The 22,888-nt window shown below is 32.3% G+C and overlaps 1 protein-coding gene across 1 annotated transcript in view; it reads left to right on the forward strand.

Annotated features, from left to right (window-relative positions):
• Positions 1 to 22,888, forward strand: part of LOC106668874 (uncharacterized protein DDB_G0289917-like) — a 43,163-nt gene that overhangs the window by 14,693 nt on the left and 5,582 nt on the right. The window contains exons 9-31 of the mRNA XM_024226153.1: positions 3,241 to 3,351; positions 3,420 to 3,503; positions 3,600 to 3,692; positions 4,582 to 4,665; positions 4,823 to 4,897; positions 4,983 to 5,072; positions 5,150 to 5,242; positions 5,625 to 5,681; positions 7,208 to 7,264; positions 7,400 to 7,459; positions 7,645 to 7,692; positions 9,358 to 9,402; positions 11,529 to 11,573; positions 11,658 to 11,714; positions 11,833 to 11,910; positions 12,083 to 12,127; positions 12,226 to 12,294; positions 12,464 to 12,523; positions 19,234 to 19,281; positions 19,418 to 19,453; positions 19,519 to 19,539; positions 22,003 to 22,065; positions 22,277 to 22,318. Coding sequence (XP_024081921.1) covers positions 3,241 to 3,351; positions 3,420 to 3,503; positions 3,600 to 3,692; positions 4,582 to 4,665; positions 4,823 to 4,897; positions 4,983 to 5,072; positions 5,150 to 5,242; positions 5,625 to 5,681; positions 7,208 to 7,264; positions 7,400 to 7,459; positions 7,645 to 7,692; positions 9,358 to 9,402; positions 11,529 to 11,573; positions 11,658 to 11,714; positions 11,833 to 11,910; positions 12,083 to 12,127; positions 12,226 to 12,294; positions 12,464 to 12,523; positions 19,234 to 19,281; positions 19,418 to 19,453; positions 19,519 to 19,539; positions 22,003 to 22,065; positions 22,277 to 22,318 — 1,461 coding nt within the window. The remainder of the gene's footprint in view (positions 1 to 3,240; positions 3,352 to 3,419; positions 3,504 to 3,599; positions 3,693 to 4,581; positions 4,666 to 4,822; positions 4,898 to 4,982; positions 5,073 to 5,149; positions 5,243 to 5,624; positions 5,682 to 7,207; positions 7,265 to 7,399; positions 7,460 to 7,644; positions 7,693 to 9,357; positions 9,403 to 11,528; positions 11,574 to 11,657; positions 11,715 to 11,832; positions 11,911 to 12,082; positions 12,128 to 12,225; positions 12,295 to 12,463; positions 12,524 to 19,233; positions 19,282 to 19,417; positions 19,454 to 19,518; positions 19,540 to 22,002; positions 22,066 to 22,276; positions 22,319 to 22,888) is intronic.

Raw genomic sequence — 22,888 nt, forward strand, 5'->3', positions numbered from 1 at the left:
TGAAACAAAAATAAAAAACTCTAGAGGTTCAAACTTTATTTCACTTTTTTTAATGTGCAAATGCTTTACACAGCGTTCAAAGACGGAATTGAACAGAATGTCTCTTCAAGTCAAAAATCGTTTGTTATGAAAATCAGTCTTACCACTTAAATCGTCATTACATACTCCCCCTCTGGACCTTGCTATGGTACCTCAGCGAGGTCCAACCACAGTGATAATCCATCAGCTTCTTCAATCTTCCCCTATTCCCTTTATCTATCTAATGGAGAGACAGGAGCTTCCATGTTCATAGAATGGTAGGAATCCAGGTCAGAGGCATGAAAGTGTCTGACAACTTCAGAACCTCCACTCTTGGTGTTGAATGTTGAGAGTTTATAATTTGTTGATGAGACAACTCTGGAATCAATGTAAGGGCCATCCCTCTTGGTGGCTAACTTGCTCATGAAGCCCATATTTTGAGATCTGAGGACATTTGTCTTCAGTAAAACCCTGTCACCAATCTTAAAATTTACATTCCTCCTGTTTTTATCTGTTTACAATCTTTCCTATAGTCCTGTCATTGAGCAGCATACCCAGTGGGGCCTCCTCCTGGTTTAAAGCATCTGAAAAGGTTCCAAGAAGTTCAGCAAAGGGAGAACTTGAATAGCTCAATGTACAAACGAACATTAAATTTATTTATAAACTCAAAACAAATTTGGGAGTTTTCTTAAAAAGACCACTGATTTCTATTATAGTATAATATATTATTCTATTCTATATAATAGTTATATTAAAACGATATTCGTCTTTATTAGGTAATCAACCACAAGTAAAGTTTGGTTGTTATTTAAGTAAGGAAGAATTTTGAAAGTCAGATTGACTACTTTCCGTTTAAAGATAACATCTATTATGATTCATAATACATCTTCCTCTTTTATGGCTCCATCTGGGTGAGAAATCTGAATCTTTGCTAGGGAAAAACTATGTCCATTGTCTTTCAAAACTTTAGAGTGATGCACAAGGATTGCTTCCCTGCACTCCAGAGTCTGCAAAACCTACCCCATTAATATTGTTTACAGTTATCGTCAAAAAAGGTCTAGATTAAAAAAGTAATCGAAGCCCAGAGGAATCGACTGTAAATTTTCATTAGAAATTTGGAAAAACTCTACAGAACTTGTTTCCAATTGTTTGGCCTTTGATTTGGTGCAAGTTGGACACTTGGCTTGAGTAAACCCTGGGACACACAACCACAGCAAGTGACCTTGCCTGTAAAAATAGAGATGGTTTAGTCGGGGGTGTTTCTAGATCTTTTTCTGTTCTGAGTTTTTGCTTTTCACTAAGTCTTTTAAAATCTTCTCTCAGATGACTGAAGTTTTTGCAATAAACACAGCGAGGGCATAACTTCTTTTTGAAGACCTTTTCATTCACTTTTTCAGGAGTGCATTGTATAATTTCTTTAATTGCTGCAAAGTACTCTCTTCCAAAATTTCTGGTTGATCAATCTGTAAATAATATCTAGCTGGGCTTCAGCATCTAGTTCATAAGGTAATTTGGAATAAGTGCTCGGAGAGGAGAAAGAAAAAGCTCAATCGACTCATTTGTCACTTGTTCACAAGAGAAAATTCCATGATAGATAGCATGTGGAGGTAGAGCCGTTGAGAAAGTCTCCTTTAACAAATTGAGTGTAATTCGCCAACTGGTGTACATTTTCTTTACTCCTTGCCACGTAGCTGCTTTACCCTCCAATAGCATGCACAAATCTCAAAGAGTGTTTTCATCTGAAACATTGACACAGTGTTTATATATCTCAATATTGACTATAAAGGTGTAAGTTTCTACGTCAAAATGGGCAGAGCATTTTACAAAATTGCCTGAAGAATCGACTCGCTACTGTTAGGCCTTAGGGGAATTAAACAAAAGTTGTTCATCCATAAGGATTACGTTTTCAGGCAATTGAGCTCTAACGACAAGAGTTGATGTCTCATCTGTGGGGTTTGATTTGATGCTGTCATTTTTTGCAGATTCTCCCAACTTAAAGAAAATGTAAGAAATTTAGATTGAAAAATCCATTGTTTGCCCACATAAAATAAATAAAACTATTTTTATTTAGTATGTTTTTTATTGTAATTAATTTTTGTAAATTAGTAATTAAGTTTGTAATCTTTCTTGATGCTCTGTTTTGCAATTTTTTTTTCAATGCACCCTTATTATTAATCAGTCAATGTGACATAAAATACTTAATGCTGTTTAATATTTTGTTTAATTTATATTTCCAAAATTTTTAACTATTCAAAAATTTCCATCGTGTTATATTTTAGGAGGGCAGAACATTGCTGTGTTCTAATAATAATAATAGTTATAATTTAATATTAATATGCTTAGTTATTATGTGTGTATAAAATTGTGTACATTCATTATGATGCACCATTGATTTCAATATTTTATAATATTTTTCCTGAATATTGCGTATAATATTCAGCTGAATTTTGTACAAATAATATAAAATCTAAAGATAATTTTGACATTTTATTAGTATCGTGCAAGTAAATAGATAATGAATTGATGAATCCTTCAAGGCAAGTATTTTCATTAAACTTAATAAAAATGGGTAGACCAGACAATGTTACAGTTATGAGTACGGCTACATCTGAAAGCAGTAACATTTCTAATTTTTGTCTATTCTACCTGGCAAAATAATAAAAGGAAGCTTTTCATAATTTTTAAAAAGATATTGATTTCACATAAAAAACTTAAGATTTTAATTTTTTTTTAAAAATAAAATAATGTAATGTATTTTAACAATTATACTTTAGAAAGGGGGAGTTTTCAAAAGTGGGAAATTATTACTAAGCACAAAGTGAGAACAACAAAAGTATAATTAAACACTATTCCCAAGTAGGAAAAACATTGAATGTTAAAAAAAAGAATTTACAATGCAAGTTTTACATTTATCAGCAGTTTTATCATCCGTGATCATCATGTACATTTTGCTATTATCCATTCAGATTTCATCATCTTCAGTCTAGTTGTGATTACAACCCATTCCTAGCCAAGTTTCCTTCAAGAAACTACATATTCTTAAGTTAGTTCCTAATATGCTGATATGAGAAAATACCAGAAAAAATGGTAAAGATAAAAAACATCAAAAATAATTAAATAATTATTCATAATGTAATAAGATGGTTCAAACGTATTAAAGAATACTTCTTTTCTTTATAAATTAATTCATTAAATTACACCAATAAAAAACTATTCTTTCAGGAAATCGTGGGTAATAGAAAAATCACTGGTCAAAATAATTCCGGGAGTGGAAGTAGAAGTGCAAGTGAAAGTAGAAGTAAGAACAAAAGCCAAAGCCCACAATATGATCGTGTAAGCCAGTGATGACAAATGATAAAATAATTGTTGACTATATGTCACTCATTCATCAAATTAATTAGGTTTCACAGAAAGAGTTAAAACAAAAAAAGACTGTGCATTTAGTAGATAAGAGCACATCAAGCCATGATCAGAGCCCAAATAAAGTAAGTATACACAATTAGATGTTTAAAATATATTCTTTTTCATTACCATTTTAACATTGGTGGTCTGATATTAATTACATCAAGATAATTTCAAAGTTGCAGAGAAAAAGGGAGAAGCAAAAGATGTCTTCTGAAAGTGGAGTAATGAAGAATTCGATCCAGCAGCCAATAGAAAACAAAAATAGAAATGTAGGGAAGATTTTTTTAGTCAGTACAAGCTTTTTTACTATATAATTATTGTACAGTTACTTTTAACAACAATAAAAAATAAATTGTGCTTGAGCACAGCAGAGAGTATCTTGGTTTCCTGTTCTGATTTTTAAAGGAAACAGGGCTTTTTTACTGTATATAGCAATTAATAGATATCTCCTCTTGTGTTTCTTTGTATGTTGAGAAAGAATGTATTTATTATCATCAATGTATACTGTGAGAGGGCCGAAGGAAGAATATTGATTACCCCCATCCACCCTCAATTAGATTAGTTTTATAATAGGTTTAAAGGATGAAGGACTAATAACATGAAGTACTCCACCATCTTAATTGGCTGATTGATATGTAAATAAGAAAGAATATATTTAAGAGTGAGTGAGAGTGTGAGTTGGTTTACTGCTGAAATGACCTAACTGTTGCGAGCCCCTGGAGCACACCCTCAGTGGCTGGTTGGATAAGACCTGGACTGCCAACAACCTGTGTGGGTAGTTCTCAGGGCCTTGCCGGTAATTTATTGTAAATTATAAAACCTGGAATTTTCCGGTGGACTGCGAGAAATTATAGGCTCAATTCAGTACACATTTGTTTGTATATATATATATATCCATGTGCAGAATTGATCTTATATAAAAAAGACATTATTAAAAAGCAAAATTGTTGATTCTGAAAATCAAAATTATTTTGCATTTCAATAGTAAATATAAAATTTGTCTTGCAGATAATGTCGGATTGTAAATTTTGTATTATACTCAATAAAAAAATAAATAAACAATATATAGATATAGATATATACGTTATAGTCATCTATAAGTGAGTTCTCCTCACCATTGTCACTTTATTTCAAATTCTAAGTTCTTATAAATTGCAGGAAATGAATGGAAACCAAAACACGCCTTCTGAGAGTAAGGCTGCAAATACAAGCACACAGTCAATAGCGAACAAAAGAGGAAATGTAATAAATTTTTCCTTACTCAGTAATTAATTTTTTCTATAAAATGACACTTATTTACGGCTCATTGTGATAATAATTAAATTATTATATATTTTAAAACTAAAAATTTGGTAGAAATAAATTTAAAAACAATCACGCATACATTTTTATTTTGTAGGAGATGCATACTAGAACACAAACGCCATTTTATGACTATTCGACCAAGATGAAGCCTCCTTGGCAACCTGATAAAGTATGATTAAACAAGAAGTTTTAAAGTATATTTTTATTACTTGTTTTCTGTAAAATGTGCTCAGTTTTAAATTGATTAATTGTAGGTCATAATTGACATGCAAAAAAATTCTAGATACGATCAATCAAGAAATGAACATAAGACCCTACCGAGAATACCGGTGCCTTTGCTTGATGTATGTATTGGGTCTTTTATTCTTGTACTTCATTCTTGCAGTTATAGAAGTGAAGTTGAATTGATTTAATTTCACAGGAAGGATTTGATGCACATTCAGAACTACAACCGTGGCCTTCACAAAAACCAAAGGAAGTACAAAAATTTATTCCTCCTAATCTGATGAAGAAGGTATTTGTGCATGTATTTTTCATTTATTTATCTATTTTCCTTTTATTTATTCACAATAATTAAATAGAGAAGCCGATGTCATTTAATTTGATCCACACAGTCCACTAGTACAAACACTATTAGAGAAGAAATGTGTGCACATATAATAAATATCACATAATAAATATCAAAACGTTAAGAACAACCACACTGAAAGATGTTTATTTAGAAAAGAACAATTTAATTATTGTCTGTTTATAAACAAATTAAATGAACTTTCAAAAGATTGGTATTAAAAAACCAGTGTACATTTTTAAAAGACTTGGTGAATAGGATTGCACTAACTTTACTACACTAACTATACTTGACTATTTTGGTCAATTTTATTGATTTTAATTTTAAGATGCGTGGACAAAGGAAACAAGCTGATACAAATCTGAAGCAAACTGAGCCGAAAGGGGTAAATATATTGTGCACGTATATATATGAATGTATGTGTGTTGTGTTTGTGTGTGTTTTTGTTCCTCAAGCACTGCAGCCTTCTGGCTTGTACTTTCCTAGTTCCTTACTTCAGAGCAGTCGACTAGATCTTTCTCCTAGGAAGTTCTAGGTCATTGACTATTGTTGCTACAGTTCCATTCCCTAGGTTTTTTTGTATTCCAGGTTTTGGGCTGTTGCTTCACAAGCCATGATGATGTTGGCTGTTTCTTCCTCCCCATTGCGTAACCTACAAATGGGGGGGGGGGTCATCATTGAATATACCCATGTTGTGAGGATGTTTTCTCAGATGCCAGTGACCTTTAACAGTTCTATCACTCTGAGTTTAGCCCTCTCTTACTGTAGAAGTGAGCATGTCTTGGAGAGGGTTGTTTTAGCATAAGTTTACTGTATCTAGCGCCTTGAGAGCTTATCCTCATCTTATTTTGCCTTATCTGGATCCATTCTGTGATGGAGGATTCTGTATTTGTTTTTGTTATCCAAAGAATAGGTTCCGAGTCTTGCAGATCCTCCTCTGACCAGTGTATCTGCCTTTCATAACCCAAAATTCCTTGTGTCTTGGTACCGAAGATATCATCCGGTTTTTATGTTTTCCCAGGTTTTGGAGATTTTGGATGCATTCACGTACTAGTTTTGATCAGATTTTTTTACATCATAATGTTTTCAATAACTTTTTTTTTAAATTTAATTTAAGGCTATTTTGTCTTTGTAATAAATTCATTCCAGAATCCTGGGCCGCATGTGGATCCTTGTGACCTGTTTTTGTTCTCTCTTTACTACTTTAATCGTTTAGGCACTCAAGGTGGAAATCCTCCTATAAAAGTAATTACCGGCCAGCTGATGATTTTTAGGGTGTTTCTTATTTTTTAGTTGGAAAAGTATGGCAGGTCACCATGTCGCATCAAATGCTCAATCAAAATTTTTTTGACACTTTTTTTCCAAATGTTTCCTGATGTTATCACTTGTCATTTGCTGGGTATCTCCTGTATTTTTTGCAGGGTGAAACTATATTGATTGTCTGACAGTTGATTTGTATTTCTTAGATTGTATTCTGTTTATCAACAACTTCTCCAGGATTTTCCTAAACCTAGGTAAGAGACTAATGAGTCTATATTTATTCTATATTTGGATGTGTCGATACAGTGTTGTTTCCCTGGGTTTATTAAGAGTGTTAATTTACATTTCGTCCACAACATAGGAAAAATACCCTCCATTTAGACACTCATTATACATTGTCAATCCGAAGTGTTATGCAATCATCGATCTTTTTTATTACTTCTTTTGTCAATCCATCATAACCAGGTGCTTTACCATTGTTGAATAGCGGGTGATTTCTTCTTTTAGAATGCACTTGTTGTATTGTTGAATTATTTCTTCAATAGTTTCTTTTAGGTTTGATGTAATGTATATATGTGTTTGTATTGAAAAAATATTCCATATGTATTCATTATTTGTGTGACTTTCATTTAATAAATATTTATTTGTAAGGTTTATGATGGTCCAAATTGGACGTATGAAGTGATCCAACTTGCCAAGCCTGCAGGTGTAAGTCTTAAAATAAAAATAAAATCCACTATACTATCTTGTTATTTGTATATTACTTTGAACATAACTGTTACTTAACTATTTTAACTTGTTGATGTAATAATCTATCGTTTTCTGATATTATATATTTTTAAGATATATGAAAAATCAACTAAATGGTCTTACAATAGACCATCAGATGTACATCTAACAGTAGTAAGTATTATCAATTATCTCCTTTTTTATAAAATAAAAACTTGTTGATATTTGTGCTTAAATTGCTTTTTATGTCTCAATTATTTTTATGCAGAATATAATGCTAATTGACATTAACTTTTTTAATGTTAGTTTATTGTAATATTTTATGCTAAATAAATTTTAAACGAACTATTTTTTTAAAGGGCAATATGAGTATGGCTACTTCAACTACTGATATGACAAACTCCCAAGTAAGTGTCCTTTATTTATTGTTTCCTCCCTACTCCTAGAACAAAATATACAGATATAGTAATCCATATACACATTTAGTAGTCATAATTGACTGTATTAATTATTTTAATTAATTATACTTTTAATCTAAGGTCTTGGTTGTGATGAAAAAACAAGTGTCCCACTGGTGATAATTGCTTTTTCATCTCAACCAAGACCTTAGATTAAAAGTATGTAGATATAATTGAGAAAATGTTATTTTTACTCGTTAGATTGTCTTATTTAGAATTTATAAAAAGAAACAAAACATCAATTGATTGTCTATCTGCATGTTTAGTTTATATAATACGCATACAAGTACCTAAGTGCTACGCAATGGACTTTATTGCTAAATGTGGTTTCCAATCAAAAGTGACCTTTGTGAAACTTGTGGGACATCAGAGTATCTCGAGTATCTCATTAGGAATTACACCAAACATGTAAATTAGAGAAAGACACCATAGGACACAGTCTACGAGACTAAGAACTTGGAAAACCAGCAAATTTCAAATCTTTCTTGGGGTCAAACAGTTGAGGTTTATGAGGCGATTCTGGCATAAGTTATATACAGATTTTCGGTATACTGGTGGGGTGGTGCTGGTGTGCTGTGGGGAGAAGTTGGGTTTCTGTGCACATTAAGATCCATAGGTCTGGGAGATGTGTACTTTTCAACATCTCTCAGTATAGTGGTTTTTTTATTCACATCCCTGAGTGGGCCTCTCTAAATATGAGAATAGATGAAACTAAGCCTGCATTTTCTCTCCGTTTGTCGGTTGCAGCTGGGGTGATGACCTCCTTGGCTGTCTGTATGCCAAAAATGTATGTAAAATGCCAATGTAAAAAAAAAAAAAAAAACGATTCTTGCCCAATGGCTATTGATAAGGCCACAAAATAAAGAAAACCATATAGCTTATGCTTTTTTATATTTGATCTAAACAAGTATTTCGAACACTTTTTGAAAATGGTTACATAAAGAATTTGTACGAATTGAAGTTGACATTTATTAGCCCTGTAGGTGAGTTTATAATGGTCAAGCGATTTTGACTTTCTACCATGTGTTGGCTTAGCCCAAAAAATTATCACCATGATGTTCAGCGTTTAGTAGTGTGTATATTATGGTGTTATTTGTTCCAATTTAACTATTAAACATGTTGAGTCCTTTCTTACTGAAGACTAGGAGTTGGAGGTTTTCAATAAATTGTGATTCTTTTTTTTTTTTAATTTTTTTATTGGCCTTATGATCTTGCATATTAGCCATAGTACGAATTCTTGTGTGTTCAAATTGGGGGTTATCGGGAAAAAAGGGCCAGAGGCGACGGTGGGAATCGAACCCACGACCGCGGCGTGAGAGTCTCTCATGCTAACCACTCGGCTACCGCGGTCCCCAATTGTGATTCTCAAAACTTAGAATTATGTTTTAATTATGCCAATTAGAATGAAAACACTCAGTTCCTTTTCATAACCATGCTTGCTGACCAACCTCTATATTATATTATGCATTGCAACATAAATAAACCTTCAAAGATTTGTTGTTATATTGAAAAACGTAGTGTTTAAATTTTATTGTCTAGTAACTACATTTCAACCTTAATTTAAAACACTAAATATCTATGTAACACAATAATTATATATTTTTCTTTTTTAAGGGTGTACATTTACCTTCTATTTCACAAAGTCAAGGAATATCAGCTGTAAGTGTTACATTTCTTTTCTATACATTATTTTAAATTATTTGACATAAAAATGTATACCTCAAAAATACTGGCATCCCAAGGGTTCATACAACCTCACAGTTGACATACCCTCATAAAAACATAAATAAATAAATAAAAAATAAAAATGTAGGTAAATTTTTATTAATTTTTAATTAATTAATTTATATAATAAATGTATTTATTTTTATTACTCAGAAGTCAGACAGATACAAGCCGGCATCCCACAAGGGAGCATTCTTGTCCCATCCTTTATATCATTTATATTGCTGATCTATCTTTAGTGACTGGGAGATTTTTGGTGGTCCTGACAGGGGCCGGTGTTATAGTTGAGACGATGGATGGGAACGGGATGTTGGAAGTGGTCCTTGACAATGTGAGCCATTTGGGTGAAGTCCAGGGTTATGAGTCGGTTGACTTTACAGTGGTTGAAGGGACTCTGTGCAGCAAGAAGCCAAGTGCAGCAGTTGGCCAGTAGCCAAGTCGGTTGGGTTGAGAAGGCAAGTTCGAGGCTAATGCTTTAAGACCCTTGCTATTATTGATGCTTTAGTGCTTCATTAGTGATTGGCGAGAGATCGTCGAGTAGACAAGTCTGAAGTCAATGGGGCAGTGCCCCTCCTTATACATGATATGACCTACTCTGATTGGCTGCAGACTGGAGGGAGAGACCATTCCAGAACTAGTACTGACACTTAGCAAGTACTGTGGTAACTGCAGGTGGCCACCACATATCTACACACCGTAATAACATCATCACCTCCTATGTGGAAGATACCACAATTTTGTCCTCTAAGTTGAATCCTATCCTTATAGCTACTTCCATCATCCAAGAACACATTGAAAAAATAGTCTTGCTCTCCAATGTGCATCAACAACAAGTGATACCAACTTCCATTTAAGTCAAATATTTAGGATTATACCTAGACAGCAGACAGACATGGACACCTCAGACTTGGACTTTTAAGACTGAAATCTGTATAACCATAACTAAACTAACCTTATATAAGATGATTATTCGGAAATCGTGAGATGCGGTCTGGTGTGATGTAGCTTTCATACAAATGTATAATTAACAAAGTGAAGATTATTTTAAACAATAATTCCGACTCCACCATATCCATCCTCCCTACCAACTGAAAAAATGGAATGAGCTGAATTGGCCACAACAATATACAGGGAAATGTTTAGGGGAGGTACAAGGGACAAGCATTATCTCGAGAGAAAGGGGAAAGAAACACAGGTTGGAAGGTACATAGTTTACCCAACTATCATACTCTATATTCAACTAATTTTTACTCAAATACCATATTGTAAATACAACCAAATTTATCCCAACTATCATATTATAAATTTAATCAAAATTAACCCAAATGCCATGTTCAAAATACAACCAAATTTAACCTAACTATAACTAACGAGTGAAAATAGGTGAACCTCAGTGATCTGTTTTGGGGTTACTTCTGTATCTTATCTATTTAAATGATTTGTTCAGTGAATATTTACAAATAAAATTAACAGGTTTTTCTGATGAAATATTTCCTTCCCTCATTAAATCTAATATAAGATATGGTTTATTGAAGTGGGTCACTCAACATTGACAAAAAAAAGTCTTTAAGAGAGCTCTGAAGGTAATAAATTATTTTAATTATCTAGAAGAGACAGTTTAAGAAAATTGGAAATTCTGACACTTCCTTGTTGTTATATATGTTTATGTATTTTACATGTACATAAAAATGTCATTGAATTTAAATTGTTATAATCTGTACATAAATTTAACACAAGAAATAAAGTAGTGTATTCCATTTAGAAGATTGAGAACAATGTGTCCACGTTTGATGCTAATGGCAGTCAAGCCATTAATAAAGAAGTATTTTATTGAAAAAGAAAGAGAGAAAAAAGTATATATTTGAAATGATATACTATTATACATATAATAATTATACTTATGTGATTTTTTTAAATAATATAATTATGCAATTTTTTTAAAAGTAAATACATAAAACATACAGCATGGTTTTTTTCTAACCGTCTGCCATATGTATTATTATTTTATATATTATATCAACTAATAATGTATCTTTATTTTATTTTATTTTTTTTTAAAGGGAATACATTTACCTTTTCCATCACATTTCGGAGGCGAGGTGCAAGTAAGTGTTTGACTGGATTTTCTATTCATTATTAATATAGATTATATACAAGATTTTTAAGTACACTTATAAAACATTTTACAGGATTTTTTCCCGCCTGACTTCTATTGGGAAAATGAAAATTACAATATATCAGATACAGTAGGTATATGGTTAATTTGACATTAATGTATAAATACAGGTGATAGAAAAATGTGGAGGCATTTTATCACTTTGTAGTTTTTTGTTTGTTTCTATAAAATTGTTTGAATTCTTTCAGCACGGACGACACGAGCTACCTCGTGAAAGAAATTGTCAAGGAATGTCTGAAGAATGGGAAGCTAGAAATATTCATGAAGTAAGTTTATCTAATTTTATATATCGTTAATTGTCACTGAAACTTTTTATTTAAATTCCTGATTTCTATGACTAGTAGCCAATTAAAAAAAAAATGATCTTAATGATTATAAATTTTGAATTATAAAAGAAATCAAAAGATTTCGGCGATTATCTTATGTATTATGTTTTAGGAAAAGAATGGAAAACCTTTGATACGACTTAGAGATGTCAATGAAGTAAGTTAATACTGTGGAATTGTCTAATTTCAAACCAAATATGATAAATTGTTACCAAAAAAGTGCTTTTTAAAAAAATTCTTCTTTTCTCTTTTTAGGATGCGGAGCCTGCTTTTCTAAGACCAGACATTGGTGTCTATAGACGGAGAGAATTGGATCCAATTGAAGTAAGTCGGTCAAAAAACAATTTTCTTTATTTTTTAAAATAATTATTTGGCTCAATAAATTAAGTGTACTATCACATGATCAAAATTATAAATGCTTACTTAAATGTTTCTATTGTTTACACTTTCATTGGTAATTCAACTTGTATTTAAATATTTATTTTAATTTCAGGAATACGGCCGAACAAAAGGCATTCAAAAGAAAATAAAAGTCACCAATTTCAAGAAAGATGCAAGTACTATATTATTTATTTAAACAAATTTGATCAAATAAGCTACTATCAAATTTTTAATCTATTAACATTTACAAATTAAATAAGTTACAATTTCAGAGAATAATAGTATAGCTTTAAAGAAGGTACATGAAAACAAAATAGCAAAAACTTAAGGTTATTATTATTTAACATGTAATATATTTATGCATCTCTGTACATAATAATTTGTTTATTTGAAAAATTCGGCCCCAAATATCAAATAAATTGTTTTAAGTTTTCATAGCATTTGTGCATTTCCTGTGCTAAAATCATTGAATAAAGTGAACATTACTTGTAAGTCAAGACACACTAATTTTACATACTTAGAAAATATTGGGAAAAAACATACTTGGAAAATGGCAATAGAGTTAAATGTCTGTAGCACATGGATGAAAAATCCAAATATTCGCTAACTTGTCTAGTGTTATTTATTTTCTAGAACTATTTAGTAATTTCACACGAAGGATTATCAATCAGTGATGATTAACAATTTGATTCCGAAATGAAGAAGCTGTATGTTTTGCCAGGCTTTTGGCTTTTTAATAAAATTTATTATAAAATAAGGACATGAACATATAAATTGTAACCCCTCTTTTATTGGGCTGTCCCCAAAAAAGGGTTTACCAAATTTATGGCATGGCTCTTTCGCCAGGTTTTAAATTTAAAATTGACAAAACAAAAGATTCTTCATTCCAAATATATTTACAAATAATAAACAGATTCAAAGGACTAAAAGAAAAGAAAATACTTTATTGGAAACTAATAAATAAACTGTGAAATAACAAAGGGGGAAGCCTTGACTCACCTTGACAAAGAGCAAATTTTACTTTTAAAAATCCTTTCGGACAGCACCAAAAACAGGTCAGGAGTGAGTTCCCCTGCCCTGATCATTCGAAAAAAGGAAAGATAATCCGCTCCTGTCCCACCCATCAGTATTGGCGTTTAGAGGCAATACTATATCAATAATAAATATGACTGAAATATCTGTGCTGCTTTTATTCTTGTTTTTTAACTTCATGCACTTACATTGTATTTATTGTAAGTCTATGACTTTAAAACAATTGTATTTATTCTTCTGTAGAGCCCTGAGGAAGAATTAATAAAAAGCTGAAAGCTTGGCAAAAAGAAATAACTACTTCTTTCCAGAGCATATCCCCAAGCCTTGAAATCAAATTATTAGATATTTTGTTTTAATTTACTATAAACAGTGAAAAATTGTAATTGATACATTAAAAGGAATAGCAAGTTTGGTTAGAAGAGGGAGGATTTGAAAACTCATGACCATTGTTTTCCACTAGTGATCTTAATGTATACATTTTTGNCAATGATGTGGCAAAATTGAAAGAAAGAAAAACACTCAGTTCCATTGTCTATGTCTAGAGATCACACTAGACCAGTGGCTTTCATGGAATTCACATACAATTAAACTACTAAGAGAGCCAATATTGCCTGGGGTGCAGAAGGCTCTGTGCCAAATGCTGGGGGATTAAGCCCCAAAATAACCCTTTGGCTTCACCTGTGTCTTAAGACCAATGTTCACATATGGGTTGGTGGTGTGGTGGACCAAGACTTTGTAGGGCAAATCGATTAGGCTCTTAAGCGGCACCCAAAGACAAGCTTGCCTCAGTGTCACTGGAGCCATGAGTACAACACCAACTGCAGCCTTGGAGGTGTTGTTAACCCTCCCACCACTCCCTATTTTAATCCAAGGACAAGCAGAGCAATGGCTCACAGGCTCATAAATGGACACCCATCTGCAAGGCTATGTCCTCAAAAATAGAAACTGAGGGAGGAGATACAGGTAGATGCCATATTAGGCATGCCAATCGATGCCACTACTCCAAATATAACTTTACCAAAAAGTACAACGCACTGATACCAGAACGGGAAGTGGGCCAAAGGAACACCTCTAAAGGTAAATCCTTACTGGTACACTGACAACTCAAAAACTGATAAAGGCATGGAAGCTGGAGCCTTCGGGATGAATCTGAAGACCAAACCGACTTTAAACTTAGGTACACAAACAACACTTTTTCTTTTTGAAATTATAGCAATTGAACTCTAGCCAGAGAAATAAAGAGGCTAAAAACACATTCCTGGATGATAGTCATAATCTCTGACAGTCAGGCAGCACTTACAGTGTTAACTTCATGTGAGGTGAAGGTTAAAAGACTTAGAGAGGCAAATTCTACTCGTCGTCCATTCCCTTTAGTTAGAATAGTTTTCAAGTCCTGATGAAGAGTTATTATGCAAGTATGTTGAAGGAACTGAGTTTTTTCTTTCTTTTAAATTTGCCTTGTCATTGATTTTATTTTTTATACAATTGTAATGACTTAAATATTGACGTTCATTTTGGAAAGGTGAAATATGTACCTATATATAAGGATAACTATAGGATAATGCCATGCTAACCTCTTGTTACAAGCTTCTGTTCTTTTTATTCTTTATAAAAGTTAATAATGGTGCTTTTAGATGTAAGTTTCTGCTTAAAATGTCAAAAAGACTTCGGTGCTACTGACACATTCAAATGTAATTTACCAATTTATACTAAATGCACGATCTTGATTCGCGATGAACTCAAGGCTATGAAGGACGCCAAGAGACAATTGCTTTTCTTTTGTTTTCGTTGTGATACAGACTCGAATTATTCCTTAAAGGAATTAAAACAGTCTATTTGCGAATTGAAAAATTATCATATTGATCTTGCTCGGTTGGAAAAATCACTAAACAACATAAATAAAAAGATTGATGATATGGAGAGTGAGCTGTCTTCAGCAAAAGGTGAGCACTTTTGTGATACATTTGATTTTACTGAATCTGTAATATCACAATTAAATGAACGTTCTGTAAGAAGGAAGAATATCACACTTTTCGGTTGACGAAGCTACTTCTTTGAATGCTCAAGAAAACAGGACGAAAAATTGGTTTTGAGTTTAATTAAAACTGTTTCTCCTATGTTCGATAAATCTTTTTGGTTGCAAAGACTCGGAAAACACCCAATTTTAAACAAAAACTGCCCTATTAAAGTGATTTGCTCCAATAAAGAAGATGCTCAACTGCTGCAGCATAGTTTCAGAGCTGGTAAGAAGGCCAGTCTCGTTTCCATTTCAACCACTAATGACAAAACCAAAATGCAACAGTCTTACTACTCATCTTTAAGAGAAGAACTGAAAAAAAGAATGGGTTCGGGAGAATCGAACTTGGTTATTCGTCATTTCAATGGCACCCCTAAAATAGTAAATGACCAAAACCCAAAAAACAGGTAAATAACAAATCGAATCATTCTCTCAGTTTAATTTACCAAAATGTAAGAGGCTTAAACACTAAACTACACAACTTCAGAAGTGTAATCCCTAGCTTGGACTGTGATATTATTCTAGTTACTGAAACATGGCTCTCACCTGGAGTCTCAGACTCTGAACTTGGTTATGTGTATGTAGACAGGTTAGAAATGCTCTAACCAGCGCAAAGCACCATGGCGGAGGTGTATTGATCGCTGTCAGGAATTGCTATTCATCAGTTTGTATATCACTTAACTCTCAAAACCTTGAACTGCTCTTCATACTCATTGACATCGGCTTCATTAAGTATTTGGTGGCCACAGTCTACATGCCACCTAGTCAAACGTGATATTTACGAACAGCTGTGCAATGAAGTATAGAATGTAAGTGCTCAATATCCAAACTGCCAGATTTTTCTTTGCGGTTTGAATATACAAGATTGGTTGGACAATGAAGATTGTTCCTCTAGTCAAGCGATATGCTCCTCTCCAGCCAAGTTACTCTATGACTCCTTTGTAAATATACTAGCTTTAAAGCAAGTAAACAATGAAGTTAATGTTAAGAATAATAAGTTAGATTTAATATTTGCCAAATTATTATTATTCAAAATTTTCATCTCTTCCAATGTAAAACACTGTCGAATATCTGCTATAAGAATTATCTTTCCAATACAGAAAACTCAATCCAATCTAATACTAAAAAGTTTTGGAATTACGTGAATTCTGTCAACATTTCTAAGGCCATGCCCTCTTTCATGCGTTTAGAAAATGAATCTTCGTCTAATGGCCATGACATTGCTAATCTCTTTGCTAAATATTTCTCTCAAGTCTATGACCACAGTTCTGATCTCCCCACTTCCCTAACTGAAACAACCTCTCTCCTTATGCCATATTCTCACACTATATCTAATTACTATATCTCAAAAGATGAAATACTAAACTCCAACTCATCACGCAATGTGAAAGAGTCTTCTGGTCCTGATTGCATACTCACATATTAGTTAAAAATTGTTCTACGGCTCTCATCACTCCTCTACCACCAGTCGTTAAAAACAGGAATTTTCCCCAATGCTTGGAAATGCACTTTTGACATTCCTCTACATAAAGCCAAACGATATATTTAATGTTTCCAATTACAGACAATATCTATTCAATCCATGTTCTCCAAGATATTTGATTCCATTGTTTGTAATAAACTTAAAAACGACATAAAATCTTTTATTACACCTCAGCAACATGGTTTCCCCTCCAATAGATCAACTAACCTGCCCACATTTGAAAATTATATCTTAGATGCAATAAACTCTGGACACCAAGTAGACTCAGTGTACACTGATTTCTCTGAAGTTTTGATAAAGTAAATCACACAATACTGTTAAGGAAACTAATGGATTATGGCTTCACCGGAACTTTCTTGAATTGGTTATCCAATTTTCTCTCCAAAGGAAAACAAATAGTCAAAATAAAATCATTTAAATCGTGCCCCTTTGCGGTTTCCTCGGGAGCCCCGCCAGGGTCTCATCTCAGACCGGTTTTGTTTCTCTAATTTATTAATGATATTCATCTTGCTCTCCCTTCTGCTCAATTTTTATTATTTGTTGACAATCTGAAAATCTATTCCAAAATTACTTCTCATTTTGATTGCTTTCAATTACAAACTTATATCAATAATGGATAGCACCTGGTGCTCTAATAACAAACTTGCTCTCAATGTCTCCAAATGCTACACAATTACATTCTCTCATAAGAAACAACCTTTTCTTTATCACTACTCTCTCCATGATTCTCTTTTAACATGAGTTGAGGTTGTAAAGGATCTTGGTGTACTTTTTGATCAAAAGCTTAAGTTTAAAGAACATATTTCTTCAATAAAAAATAGATCTATGAAGATGCTAGGTTTCATCATCTGGAACACCTATGAATTTAAAAATCCTCTATGTTTTGTCCATCTTTATAAAGCTTTTGTACAACTCATTGTAGAATAAGCTACACCTGTTTGGAACTCATACTATGTAAATTATCAAAAAATTCTTCAATTTGTACAAAACAAATTAAAAAAAAAAACTTTCTTATAAACTCAATTTTCTGAACTCTGCCTACCCTGGAATCCGATCTGAATTTAAACTTTTCGAACTGGCACTAAGAAGGGATTACATTGATATTGTTTTTATATTTAAATTATGAAACAATCTCATTGATAGTCCTTCTCTCCTCTCTCGGCTATAGCTACATGTCCCTTCGCACTCTCTCAAAACCCACAAACTATTTTATATTTAATTCCAAAGCTCTAACTACATGCTCTGGGGACCGCGGTAGCTGAGTGGTTAGCATGAGAGACTCTCACGCCACGGTCGTGGGTTCGATTCCCACCGTCGCCTCTGGCCCTTTTTTCCCGATAACCCCCAATTTGAACACACAAAGAATTCGTACCATGGCTAATATGCAAGATCATAAGGCCAATTAAAAAAAAAAAATAAATAAATAAAAACTACATGCTCTCTTCTCCTCTACACCGAATAACAATCAAGAGTTACAACATCTGCAATAGCATTGACTTCTTCAATAGTTCTGTGCAATCTGTGAAAAACCATATCCTACAACCCTATTCTAGTTGAATTTTCTTACCAGTTTATATTTTTTAAATGCTTTTATTCATACTGTTAAAAGTTTATTACAATTTATTTCATTTACTGATTCACCTAAATCTTGCACTCTAGTCTTATTACATATCTACAAAGAGCATTATTTTCATTTGTCTATTTGGTTAATAAATAATTATGTCTTTCATTTTTGTTGTTGTTCAGTTTTTACTCTTTAATTGTATTTTTATATTTATCATTTATATTTACCATTTGTAATATTACCATGTATATAATATGTCCTTATTCTTTTTGTATATATTATTTGTATTTTTTGCATAATTATTTTGTATATTATTTTTATTTTTTGTTATTGTAAAATGTCTTTTTATAGTGTATTTCGATCTGTAAATAAATAAATAAATAAAATTAACTGTCATGCACACACCTTTAATTATTTAATATGATCTCCAATATAGCTTATTACAATTACAATTATTATTTGAAAAATGAAATAATTTAAAATTGTCTTCTGTTTTATTGAAGTCTCAATTTAACCCAACTCAATTTTTTAATGTTTCAGTGCATTTTATTTTCACTAATAGTCGTAATTGCCAATTTTAATTTACAAAAAAAAAAAATCTATAAGTAAATAAATTTAATGCCAACTGGCAATATTTTATGTCTAATTGTCTACCCTCGTGCAACCCCCTCCCCCACACAACCAAATTCAATTAAGAAAGAAGCTTTTTATTAGATTTTATTCCTAGTAGTATTTATTAAAACATTTACATGCTTTTCATTTACCCATTGTTCGGTATGTTTGCAGGATAAAAAAATTGTCTATGATCCTCGGTTTCGAACAGTTGATCCTTGTGTGAGTATAAAGTGTTATGTGCATTTTGGAGTTGGTATCTAAAATAATGCATTAATACATTTACAAACCCAACTGTAATATAATTGGTGGTTAACCATGTAAATTAATTAATTTGTCTTGTTTTACATATGTTTAGAACAGGCTCAATCCTCCATATTCAAAACACGTTACGGTAAGATGAAACAAAATCATATAAATTTACAATTATTTTAATCCAATGTAAATTTATGTTTGTAGAAAAGGGAATTGCCACCACCGGTAAGTTTTAAATTTTATTCAAATGAAAATATACTGTAAAATACATCAGAATACCTAATCATATTCTACCTATAATATAAATTTAGGATGCAAATTAGTACAAAAATGAGTTATAGTAATGAAATGTCCCAAAGTTTGCTTATTTGCCACTTTTCTATTCAGCCTTATAATATATAATTTTGTGTTTGCTCTGTAAATACATTGTTGTTAAGCTGTATGATTACATAGATTTCATTACCCTATTTACATTATTTGAGTAATAATCAATGAATAAATTGAAATTCATAGTCCAAACTCTAGCTTCCTTAACTTTAACCCAGCCCAACCCTAATTCAAATCCTAACTCGCCTTGAATCTTAATCCTAGCTTAACTAACATAACCTGTTCTTAAATGTAACTAATCCAACCTTGATTCTAGTATAATTACTCCATTAACTCTAAGTTCCCTAATACTTACTAATCTGTAATATAATCTGTTTCTAACCTTAATCCACATAACACATCACTAACTCAAATTCAACCTTCCCTAACCTTAAACTAACACGCCCCTAATTCGAATCTTAACACATTTTGAATCCTAACTTTATATAATACATCTCTAACTTAACTAGTCCTTAATTCAACACTAACACAATCTTAATCCTCACTCTAACATAATCTGTCCTTAATTGTATCACTAACTCAACCTTAATCCAAAAAACTTAACTTAACCTAACATTACACATCGCTAACTCAAACTTGAATCGTTAACTCAAGAAATGTACCTTAAATTATGGCTTTTTAGCCAATATCCATCTAAGAATTCACAAATACACCAATACTTACTAACTATTCACCAAAACAATCACAAAAGGATCACAAAAGAAACAATTTTATTTTTTAAAATTGAACATGTGTTAGATTAATGGGAAGTTGATCTCGACTAAACCATTCTTTTGAGATTGTCCCAAATATGTTGGATGATGATAAGGTACTTCTTGCTGGCCACTTAAGCGTTTACATAGCTGTGGTGTTAAGATACTTAGAAACACATGTTGGCCAATCGTGTAGAAGCAATGGTTCAGAGCCTAGGAAAGGCATAAAGTGCCACATGATCTAGATGGACCACAGTGACCAAGTAGTTAAGGCGTCTGACTCGCATTTGCCCGCTAGTGGTTCTGAGTTCAAATTCCAGCAGAGCACAAGGAATTTTAATAGAGAATAATATTTGAAAAACTATTGTAATAATTTAACCCGTCGTCCATGACACCCAACTGATAAGTTATATGTCGGCAAAGAAGTCCTCCTGTATGACAGAAATTGCTTTACATTTTTCACCACATATCTTAAAGCTTTTAACACCCTCTGATGGTTAGTACCGACTCAATATGTGCCTCCCAAGAAATGCCATCACAGAACATGATTGATTCTCCTCCATGCTTTATGCATGTTTTTTCATGCAGCACTGACTTTATTGTTTTCCAGGTCTTCTCCAGAATCTTTCAAAACCATTTGGACTGTTACAGGCCACACTCTCATCAGTGAATACAATTTTGTTTCCATTCCTCTATATTCCATGATTGGTATTTCCTTGCACGACTTTGGAGAGAGGACCCATTTCTGTTGTGTGAAAGAGTCCTTTCACAGATCTTCATGACCTAAGGTTTGACTCTCTCAATCTCCTTCTAACAATTCACTAGTTTTCGTGGTCCGCTTGACCAATTAATATCTTTCAATTAATTAAGGTTTTTGGTTGAGAAAAAAAGTCAATGTCACAAGCGGGATTTGAACCTACGACCTTCGGCTAGATATGCCGCTTCTCTACCACCTGAGCTATCATGACTTTGATCCACTCGAACTAGTGAATTGAATAAGTTAAAATGAAGTATATCTTCACTAAAGCTCTCTGTGTCCATTTCAATTGTCGCCGAGAATCAAATAGATTACACGACATTTGAAAAATGGCAAAAAGGAGGGACAATTCAAAAGGTGGGGTTGAGATGGGAAGGTGGTATCCGAGTGAATTGAAGTCACGATAGCTCAAGTGGTAGAGTAGCGGCATATCTAGCCGAAGGTCGTGGGTTCGAATCCCGCTCGTGACACTGACTTTTTTATCTCAACTAAAAACCTTAATTAACTTCTTCTAACAGTTGACATTGAAATTGATGTCCACAGAATTCTAGTGATTATGTTTCTAATGTCAAAAGCTGTCGAATTCCTTGCCTTTTTAAAAACAGTTGTCTATTGCTTTAGTGAATCTGTAACATCCTGAATTTGGTCACCTGAGTAACTCCCATTCCCAATAGCGACAGCACAATGATTTTCCTTCTTCATGATGATTTTGCTTGATTCATCCTAGCTTAGACTATTTGTTGTGACACAATGACACAAACAAAATTTAACAGAGTAAAGAAAATAGTGAAAAACTGCTACCCAGATATAGATTATTATTAATTTTTCTACATTTTATTTATTTTATTACAGCGAGCAAATATGGATTCACCGAAGAAAAAAGATCAAATTCAATCAACTTCTGAGCAATTAAAGGTCAATTTTTACTTAATAATTATATATATACATACATATATTCTGAATATATATAAAAATTAAATTAGATTATTTTTCTGTAATTCTTAATGTACTATTGTACTGTCACACTTACGTGTGTTTTGGTATTATACTATGTATTGCTCTTTATTATATAAATACAAACAAATATTGAATAATTTTTATTTTATTTCATGTTCTCTATAAATAGCGAAAGGAGCCTAGACCTGAAATGGATTTCACTGGCAAAAAAGTAAGATTATATGTATATAAATTATGTCTGCTTAAATTATTTACCCAGGACAGATAAACTTATTATCATTAAATTTCTAAGAATACTTATATAACTAGAAACCCTTCCCAGTTCGCTTTGCCCATTCTGCTTGAGAAATTCCAATTAGATTATTCCTAGCCACAAAAAGGAAAGGTATTCTCAAACTTTAATGTAGTGTTTTAATAATAAAGATCTTTTTTAAAGAGAGTTTTGTAATAAAAACACTCATATATATACAGGATGATTCACAAACTATATACGAAACTCAAGAAGATGATTCTTTAGCTTATTTGCAACAAAAAGTATTCTATACATTTTTTTAAAATTCTCAATAGTTTTGGAAATATTTATAAATTAATTTCATTTCTTCAAAATTTTTTTGTTTTTTTTAGGTTAAACCGTCATAACATTTTTGCTCTTTAAGGTAGAGCAATCTGATAGCCCCATTAGAAAGAGGGATAAATTTCCCATTACATAATAGTTTTTAAAATGATTACTTTAAGCATTTCATTTTTTGTTTAATCATGAAACAATCCAGTTTTTGTCACT

The sequence above is a fragment of the Cimex lectularius genome, unplaced genomic scaffold (genome assembly GCF_000648675.2).
Source record: "Cimex lectularius strain Harlan isolate CLEC.00 unplaced genomic scaffold, Clec_2.1 scaffold66, whole genome shotgun sequence".
In the NCBI taxonomy this organism is placed as follows: domain Eukaryota; kingdom Metazoa; phylum Arthropoda; class Insecta; order Hemiptera; family Cimicidae; genus Cimex; species Cimex lectularius.